General features: G+C 41.5%; 1 protein-coding gene across 1 annotated transcript in view; it reads left to right on the forward strand.

The window, feature by feature from the left end:
• LOC115101584 (uncharacterized) overlaps nucleotides 1-10,004 on the forward strand; it is a 32,370-nt gene extending 22,366 nt beyond the window's left edge. The window contains exons 5-10 of the mRNA XM_065006086.1: nucleotides 3,256-3,447; nucleotides 3,545-3,637; nucleotides 4,126-4,258; nucleotides 4,501-4,548; nucleotides 4,659-6,280; nucleotides 6,934-10,004. Coding sequence (XP_064862158.1) covers nucleotides 3,256-3,447; nucleotides 3,545-3,637; nucleotides 4,126-4,258; nucleotides 4,501-4,548; nucleotides 4,659-6,280; nucleotides 6,934-6,993 — 2,148 coding nt within the window. The 3' untranslated portion in view covers nucleotides 6,994-10,004. The remainder of the gene's footprint in view (nucleotides 1-3,255; nucleotides 3,448-3,544; nucleotides 3,638-4,125; nucleotides 4,259-4,500; nucleotides 4,549-4,658; nucleotides 6,281-6,933) is intronic.
• Nucleotides 10,005-10,065: the final 61 nt, after the last annotated feature.

Below are 10,065 nucleotides of genomic sequence, written 5' to 3' on the forward strand. Positions count from 1 at the left end.
AGTCTCAAGAGTCTCCGTCCACTCGTCGTTCAATCTGATATTAGTTTTCACCCGTATTCCTATAGGACTTTGAACTAAAATATCGCCCCAAATATAGCTTAATCTGTAGAGTTGATTGAAAATGACCAACGGAAAAGCAACTCAGTTGTTCCTCATAATCTAAATAAAGACCGCCAACCTGCAGCGTCTATTGTCAAGATCTATATATCTATGGGGTCACTTGTTCCGTCTTTCCGCTGGATACCTTGTTCAATCTGACATTTAACTCACCCGTATACAGTAATCATCGTTCCTTTAGTTACTTCTAGTTACTATTCTTTCTGACTACGTGTGTGTCCCTTTAAAAATAATCAGTATGTATTTTCCATCCTGTGAACCGCGTCCATAGAAGACTTTTGATCGGACATCATTTCCCCCATAGGATATTCCTTCTGGGACAACGTTAAATGTCTCAATTCTCACTTCTCTAGACTAAGTTGACCTCTCCTGTGAACCACATCTATAGAAGACTTTTGATCGGACATTCAAATTTCACCCGTAGGATATTCCTTTTGGGACTTTCAACGTAAAATGTCTCAAATCTCACTACTATAGACTAATCACGTATCATTTGATATTAATTTCTTTCAGCATTGTACAGGTTCATTTATTCTGTTCGCCTAGAATTACCCTGCCTTCTCACCAAGCCTAATTTATCCTCACCTGTTTTAACATATCTATCTGCTACTTTCCACAGTCAGTTTCCCATATACAGATAGACTATTAGGTAAAAACTTTATTTAGGTATGTTTATTGAAGTATTGGCCATCCTATTTGTACGGAACAAGCGTCCTAATTCTCCAATGCGTACTATATCACTCCTTAATAATCCTTGGCTTGCAAAACCAGGCCGTATTAAGGTCTAGTTTATTTGTTGGTAGCGCACTTTACCTCAGGTCAATTTCGGACCTGCTTTCATTTTATCGATATCCTGGTTAATACCCCCGGTAGAAACCCATTTTATTTGTTCGGAATATTCAAGCACCTATTATTGATCAAATTCAACTCCTTCATAACATTTTAATCAATAAATATACTAAATAATCCCTCCCAAATTCGAGAATAAAGGCTACTTTACCTGCTGCCGACTGGGATAAGCATTGTTCGTTTGAATCTAGTCACCCTCTCTGTCCTCTGTGATAATACGCAGGCCTGTTTCCATTTTAACCTCAATTCAGAGGTCAGGTCTTTAGTAAAACGAGTCAAAACTCGTCCGCGCACGATTTTCCAGTGTACTACCTACAGGCACAGAGAGGGATTTTTTAGATCCGGCTCTTCGAAGGACCAAATTGATAGAGGAATTTTAGATTCCTCTATGCTTTAATTGCCAAAACCAATTTCACACTCGTTTCTATTCATTAATGAGGTGTAAGTTCATTAATTATGCATGAAGTAGATCGAGACCAGTCTTAAAAGCCAGGTAAAGAGCGTTTAATTCCAGAGAGTACTGACCCAAAATACAAAGAACATTACATTTTAAAGAAAGAAGACATAAAATGACATCATCAGTTTCACACCCTCTCCCATCCTTACAATGGCATAGTATTCGGTCCTGGAGATAGTTTCACTCCCCTCATAAACTACATTCCAACCTGTCTAAAGGATATACTTCTCTCCCCTAATGGAATCCAACCAAAACATTCTTATCTGTTTGAAAAACTATCTTATCCCTCCTTCTTAAACTTTCCCAGGAGACACAGACACAATTCATTTCTGCTTACATTTTCAGTAACAGTACAATTAAGAACCCATACTTTTCAAATCATAACATAATAGTATTAGCATAAATGGTTCTAATCATTAATGTATACATAATTGATCATCTAAACTATATTTTCCTCTAACAGGTATGTCTTTATATGTCCCACTCTGGTTATGAACTCAATGAATTGTCCTTCAAAATGATTGCTATAGAAGCACTGGATTGATGACAGCCTTCCGACAGGCTGGTCTTTCATGTAATCCAGTCAATAATCCAGTCTTGCAGTTTTGAAAAGGGACAGTGGTCACATAAGACAGCATACATGCCCTGGGCTATGGTCACAAGGGAGAGCATTCAAGAGAGCATTCAAGGTTGAAAAGCCCATTAAGCGAATTGGACCAAAGCCTCAGATTTTTCCTGCCACTGTGTCTCCTGCTGTACTCCTCACATGGCAGCTGGAAGCCTGATAGCTGTAGCTAATAAGATAGTCTCGCTTGCCAGGCTTCTAGGGTTCTCCTAGAATGCCAAGATGCAGAGCGAATATGAGAATATGGTATCACAGGAGGCTGGTGAGGGGAGGATGGCCCATAATAAATAATGGAATGGAATGAATGGAATGGTTTTAAACACATGGAAGCTATGTGTTTGATGTGTTTGATACCATTCCATTGATTCCGTTCCAGCCATTACTATGAGCCCGTCCTCCCAACCGCCTGTGTAATCAGGCTATATGCATGTGATAGACTGGGGTTCAAGGTCTCCTGCGACTGTGTTACCCAGATCTCCTGCGACTGTGTTAGCGCGCTGAGCAAAGCTTCAGGTCTCAGGCTAAGGTTCTCATTACAGAAGCAAGGTTCCAAACCACCCCAGTTACATGACACTACTAATATAAAATGGTTCAGTCAGACCAGCAGGTGGTCGTGGTGATTCTGTGTCATTTCAGTCCCCTGCTGACAGGTGATTCATGTGTAGCCTTCATCATGCCTCCAGTGTATTGATCTATGTTGTCATGGCAGCTGCACCATGCAGACAAGCTCAAAACCCCCTGTGGAACTGGAAGGTGAAGAGGCTGGTCACATTGATCCATTATGTGTGCCATTAATCCTCCATGTTGATTTTTGCTCCTTTTAATCATACTGCAACTTTAGAGAAAAGCCTTCAAGTTGTAAAAGCCTTCAAGTTGTAGTAGACCAATATTTAATATCAGCTGGATTTATTTTGTTTGCTGATGATGTACCAGAGATCATCTTTAAACAGATAACTGTCTGGTTGGTTCAGAGATTTAAAAAGGTCTGTGTTATTGGATGGACAAGCATAGTGTCTTTCAACAGCTGTGTGTCTGGCCCTTAGGGCCAACCACTTACTTACTTGGCCTTCCCCGAGCCAAGTGGAGCATAAGGCTTCCCTCCATCTCTTCCCGTTCCGGGCAAAGCTAACACATATATAGACTTCTCTGAGATGTATCATATGTATTCGACGAATAGTGGCTTTCGTTGATGTCTGCTGTGGATTAGGAGGAGCAGACGTTCAGTACACTGAGGAGTGAGCGGACGGGAGATGCAACACTGCCAGATCACCAGCAAGTGGAGTCAAACGACACATCTCCCAGCAGCCTCAGGACAGAGGACGGAACTCTGGATGTACCCGATGTACCAGCCAGGTCATGGGGCAGGAGCCAATCACTGCCTGTCTACGCTGAAATCCTGGTATGTGTCATACAATTGGGTTTAAATCCCACATGATGTCCATCATAACCATACAATTTGGGATAGCCTGAATTTTGGCTATTCTCTCTTCTCACAGGCAAACCTTGGGTGCGCAGCTCGCGCTAAGGACGGATTGTCTTATACACAAGAAGAGGAGGAGGAGGAGACACCTGTACCAAGCACACCAAAGGTATGGCTACCAACTCAGTAAAGTTTTGTAAACCAATAATAATCTATTGGAGAGACTGGCAAATGACTAAATTAATATTTCACTGCACTGGGCTGTATCAGGGTCACACAGAGTGTTTCTTGGTAGTCTTAAACAAATCTACTTTGAAACGAAAGTCTACACCTCACATACATGTTATGGGCTTAAAAAAGAAGACACCTGTACCATGTCAGATATAGAGTTGAAATGTATTACATTTTGAGTTTGCATCACAACATTACACTTTATATACATCACAGAGGACTGAACTATAACAACACTGTTTGACATAAAAACACCAGATTTTTAAAAATAATGTTTATTAATTATGAAATTATGAAAAATATTAATAATATTCCACCCATGAGGCCACTAGGTAATTTAACTGCAGGAAAGCACTACAGTGTATGCTGGATGTATGAGGAAAACGTCCTTCATCTGTGAGAAAGGTTTATCCTATACCTCTTTAGCAGATAGATAAGGGAGAAGAGGAAGAGAAAGTGGAGGAAGAGAAAATTTCCCAGACACGATCCACCAGTAGCATAGCAGTCGAAGATCTAGACTTCTACCACCCCGACCCCTTCATTCACTGTGAATCTGAACGTGAGCATCTGTTCTCTCTTCCATATGCTTTGACGATGATCATGGTACAGCTAAAGATGATGTTGGTGATGATGATGATGATGATGATATTCGGGGTGGTGGTAGTGATTATGACAACAGTGATTATGATAATGAAGATGATGGTGGTGGTGATGATGATGATGGTTGTTGTAGTGATACTGAAGATGATGATGCTTGTGATGATAATGATGACGATGATGGTGATAATTTTTTATTTGCAGATGACCTTTTCAAAGATGACGACTTCTTTGCCAATACAGATAAATCTGGTGAGTGACGTTCATGTATAAAACTTTGACAATATGATTGATTGATGATGATGATACGCTACAGCATTATCCAGGCCTCTAATTCTGTTGTGACTGATCCTTTCTCCTAGATGACGACCCGTTCAAAGGCACGGACCCCTTCGCTGCTGACATCCTCTTTCCAGAGGGGACAGAGGAGCCATATCCATCCACTGACCCTTTCCCAGACACCCCTGCCTGCCTGGAACCTGGATTTAACGAGGACACAGACAACAGCCTCTCCTGCCCTGAAAACAAAGCCTCTACCGGCACCCAGTGCTTTGAGTCCGAGTTCCCCGACGAGGATGAATCCAGTGACATAGAAATCAGTTACAGCAGGGAGGACCTGGACACTGTTCACACGGACGCTGTTGAACTCTCCTTCGTTGAGCCCAAAACATTGATCATGACCGAACGCTTGGGTTTCAAGCCCATCTACACAGCTCAAACCTGTTCTTTGGACACTGAATTAGATGACGCAGATGAACCCGGCTTAGCTTTGGGACGCCAACCCTTCAGTGAATTATCCCGGTCCAACACCTGGGCTGCCGGGCCCAACTTATCCACCGAATCGGACCCTAATGGATACGAGTTTAATATCAACGCAGTATCCCCACCTTCCGACATAGAAGAGATTGACATCACTCTTGGATCTATACAGGTTGGCTTTGACGTTGTGTGTGACTCTGTGGAACTCAGCTACCCTGTTGGGATTCAGGCCTGTGACTCAGAACCTGCCGGAACAGGTGGATGCGACCTTCCTGAACCCAGCCCTCCTGTGCCCATCCGCCCGGTCCGTCCACCTAGACGCCTCAAAGGGGGAGCGTCAGCTGTCCTTGTAGAAGAGCCATACACTCCCAAAGCTGAACGCTGTGATCCAGGTCCTTCCAACCGTTCAGCTGATTCAGAGCTGGACAGTGCTATCGGGATGGACCCTCTTTTCAGCTCAGCTGAACACAACAGTAAATTCAGCTTCAGCAACAGTCTCGAGCTGAGCTATGAACCCAGTAGTCAAACTTCGTACAACTATGGATTCAAACTCAGCCCTGAACACCACAGTGAAGAGATTCTCGATCCTTTTGGCACTGAACTCAGCGATGAAGAGGCCGACAACCAAGCCTCATTTGATCCGTATGAATTTGAGCCTACCGCTCAACCTGAGACCCAAGACAAGTTCGACCCTTACGAGTTTGGACAAAAGCCTCATGCCACCAACCAAGACACATTTGACCCCTATGGTTTCAAACTCGTAAGTTTTGAGACTGACAACCAAGCTATTGTCGACTTACACAGCGGCGATGGTACCAACCTTAAAGACAACAATAACAGAACCAAACGGGACCCCTTTAGCTTTGATTTCAGTAACGCAGCATCAATGGACCACTATAGTTCAGACCCCAGTAATACTGCAACAATGGACCTCCTAGGTCTGGAACTCAGCAGAGCCAACAGTGTTGCTGAGTCAGACTGTAACAATCCTACAGTGTCTGACCCATTAGGAACAGTACAAACCATGGCAACTGGAAGCAACCTGTTAGACCTGGACCTTGTGTTTGGAAGCAGTAGTTATGGAAACCCTGAGGTCGCCCCTGAGCTCGACCCCTGTGAGCCTAGACAGGGAAACCCTGCTGGTCCAGACAACTTTGCGTTCAGAGCGAGAGACACCGCCCACTCCGAGTCTGTAGACACCGTTTCTGACTGGATGACTGTTAAGGTCAGTGGCTCTGTTGTTTGATACTCTGGGGACGTGTGTACTGGATGTGTGAGTGTGTTTGCTGTATGGTTGTGCATGTGGTGTACTGTAAGCAGGTGTGTGTAGCTGTGCGTTCGTGTAGAAGAAAGGCATGTGTGTGTGTGTGTGTGTGTGTGTTGTGTGTGTGTGTGTTTCTTTGTGCATGTCATTTACATTACATTTAAGTCATTTAGCAGACGCTCTTATCCAGAGCGACTTACAAATTGGTGCATTCACCTTATGACATCCAGTGGAGCAGCCACTTTACAATAGTGCATCTAAATATTTTAAGGGGGGGGGGGGGTGAGAAGGATTACTTTATCCTATCCTAGGTATTCCTTAAAGAGGTGGGGTTTCAGGTGTCTCCGGAAGGTGGTGATTGACTCCGCTGTCCTGGCGTCAAATCAAATCAAATTGTATTTGTTACATGCGCCGAATACAACAGTAGACCTCATAGTGAAATGTTTACTTACAAGCCCTTAACCAACAACACAGATTTAAAAAAATGTTTTAAATTTAAAAAATAAATAATAATAAAGGTAACAAATAATTTAAGAATTGGAACTTGCATGTGTGCATATTTGACTGTTTTACGATCCAGAGACAGTAACTTCATTTGTATTCTTGTCTCACAGACCAACTCCAGGGAGTCTTTCGGCCCAGTCAACTCCCGCACACACAGCCTGGACAAATGAACCATTCCCTGGGAAGAAGTCACCAGTCTGGCCATGAGTCTACTGCAGTACAGCCCAACAATGGGGAAGTAGATGGAAAGATAGCAGGTGAAGGAAGGAATGAGAGAAAGGAGTCACTTTTCTCCAACCTGGCATGATTCACCTTGACTCCTAGTCAAGGGTTGCAACATTGCATTGATTTAAAAGGGATTGATATGTTCATTGAAAATCATAATTTGATCATTCTAATTTATGAGTTATTAATTGGTGATGGTTGTTTTGCAGCTGTAAGGCGTTGGTTCATTCTATACCCTGTTATAGGTGCAATATACTATTTCATCTTGGTCAAGATATAGGTAGAGGTGAGAACATACATTTCCATATCCCTAAGAACCTCAAGTTTTAATAGCATGAAAACGAAAGGATTTATTATCCTGTTTATCTTGAAACTCTTTAACCATCCATCCTTTATCAGAAATATATGAGATGCCAAGGGATAGGGTAAAGGGTGGAGTGAATCATTTGGAATTGAGCTTTCTGGAAATACAACCAATCATTTTTGATGGAGGTGAGCAAACCAGGTTGGTAGAATGCAGGGTATGAGCTTCTTTATGTTCATGCTTTATGAGTCAACTGTAAATAAATCATTGAATATGTTTTAAGTAAAGCCAACTGCGGCCAATACAAATTGTTAAAATCAAATCAAATGTTATTTGTCACATACACATATTTAGCAGATGTTATTGCCGGTGTAGCGAAATGCTTGTGTTCCTAGCTCCAACAGTACAGTAGTATGTAACATAAATATATTAAACATAAATATTTAAAACCCCTTGGACCTTGCACGCCCGATTTTCCCTCCTGGTTAGCTATTTAATATTCTACCTACCAATGTGACATGGCGTGAGCCATACCTTAAACAAATGTGTGTCTATGTATATAAATGTAAATCCGTATGTACTTTCTCAGACGCCCTGGGCCAGTAATACATAGATAAATGTAGGGAACTACAAAGTGAGTGAGTGTCTGATCTTACAACCATACTTATAAAGGGGCTCTACTCATTCAGATCCGCTTTAGCCAACATCCACATAGTGGTTGTTTTGGCGGTGTCTTGAGGTAGAACTGTGTTAGAGCTGAGAGATCCACAAGCAACTCCTGGCATTATACCTAAAGCGGACATTGCCATTGGCTGCACAGAGTCGCATTAAGATTAATTCCATGCAGCCTTGTTTACAAGTTTCAAACACTAGAACGTGAGATGTAATCTACACCTCGATTAGGCTGGTAGAAATCCTAATTTTGTTTAATGATTTTGAGCATCATTATTTCTAGATATACACTTCCTTGTTCTGAACGTCTAACTCGAGTGGGACAATGATCAAGAGCAGCTGCTCACCGTTTTGACAGCTCCAACGCAGTTACTCCTCCAACACAGTTACTCCTCCGACACCGCCAAAACATCAACTGTGTGGGTGTCGGCTATCGCCGATTAACGCTTGATCTGATTGAATCTTGGCCTTAACCTTTCGTCCAGTTTGCAAATATCTATCGTTACAAAATGGATTCCCATTTTTGCATACTGGTACTGCCAATATAACACGCCATATTCTTTGTACAAAGTGTCTTTATTGCAGTGATGGGAAATGGCAAAAGAAACCCAAACAGAAAGAAAGAATCTAGGCCCAACTGCATGTAACACATTCATTATCAGCTACAATGCACAGTAAAACAAATTAAAAATACACAAGCAATCCTGCCTGGTCAAATAAAAATTAAGTGCATATAATCAACGAAAAACGAAATCGACTATTTTTTACCCATAAAACATTAAAAGAATGTAGATACGTTGTGTGCATATGCACAATATAGGCCTATGTAGACAATTTCACCTCGTTTCATACCATTTTTAATCCAGATTTTATACTCGAAACTTGATTTAGTTGATACTACACAGCATCAACAAGATGGCGTTTAAAAAAAGCACACAGAAGAACCTTCCTGCCACTGAGAATTGTGTTCTGAAGCTAGATGACCTTGATGTAATCAACTACCATACCCCACAATTGTGTCGGCAGTGCAGATAATGGCATCGCTTTTGATGAGTGGGTTTACTAATATATTCACAGTTCATATTGCCCTTACAAAAAAAGATTGCAGTTTTGAAACTGCAGTCTGTGTTATTTTGGAGCAATAATTGCAGCATACTGAAGCTATACTGCACTGACTGCAATCTCTTTTCTTAACGGTGGTTTGAAAAACATATCCATTCCCCGTTTATTTGTGTTCTTCAGCAAATAACTCTATAACGAGACACTCATTGACTGTCCAGCAATATATTTTTTGCATGCTTAGATACTTAGAATTAGAACAGCAATAGACACGTAGTGACCATGAGGACAACAGATCGACTTGACTTTAATGTAGACTCATGGAGTCAACCACCAGAGGCAACATACTGTATGATTGAGAAGATTTAAAATGTGCCATTCTATATAAAAACGGCAGCGCTTTCAAAATGGGGACCTAAAACTAAGAAGCTTTAACTCTGACAACTGAGGCACCTAAAAAAAAAAAAAGCACAAGTCTTATATTGTTCCACATAATGTGATGGAAATGTACTCTGCCATTTCTTAATTTGAAATGTCAGACTGCCAATAATAACACTGTTGCAGTTTTAATATATTTCCGTTTACCCACAAACCAAAATAAGACTTGTTCAACATTCCAAGAATGAAGCCCCAGAAAGTGATTTTGTCCCGATAAGAGTTTGATTGGGTTTACAGTGTAGTCAGCTACTGATAGCACAAGACAAAAAGGCATCCCTTCAACATTTTACTCCCAAATAGAGTAACATTCAGTGAAAGTTCTAAAAGACATTACAGTTGCACTTTCTTTTACAATCTGTATTTACTAGAGAATTCATTTAGCCTGGGTCAAATACTTAAGATGTGCTCGATTTAGTTAACCAGACAGCTAACTCCAAGCACACAAGTATTTGACACATTTGTTCCAAGATCTGTTGAATACTGTGATACACAACACTTTACTTGGACCGTAGAGTGACATTTCCAATGACTGAACTTGGTAGCA

Source organism: Oncorhynchus nerka, linkage group LG20 (genome assembly GCF_034236695.1).
Source record: "Oncorhynchus nerka isolate Pitt River linkage group LG20, Oner_Uvic_2.0, whole genome shotgun sequence".
In the NCBI taxonomy this organism is placed as follows: domain Eukaryota; kingdom Metazoa; phylum Chordata; class Actinopteri; order Salmoniformes; family Salmonidae; genus Oncorhynchus; species Oncorhynchus nerka.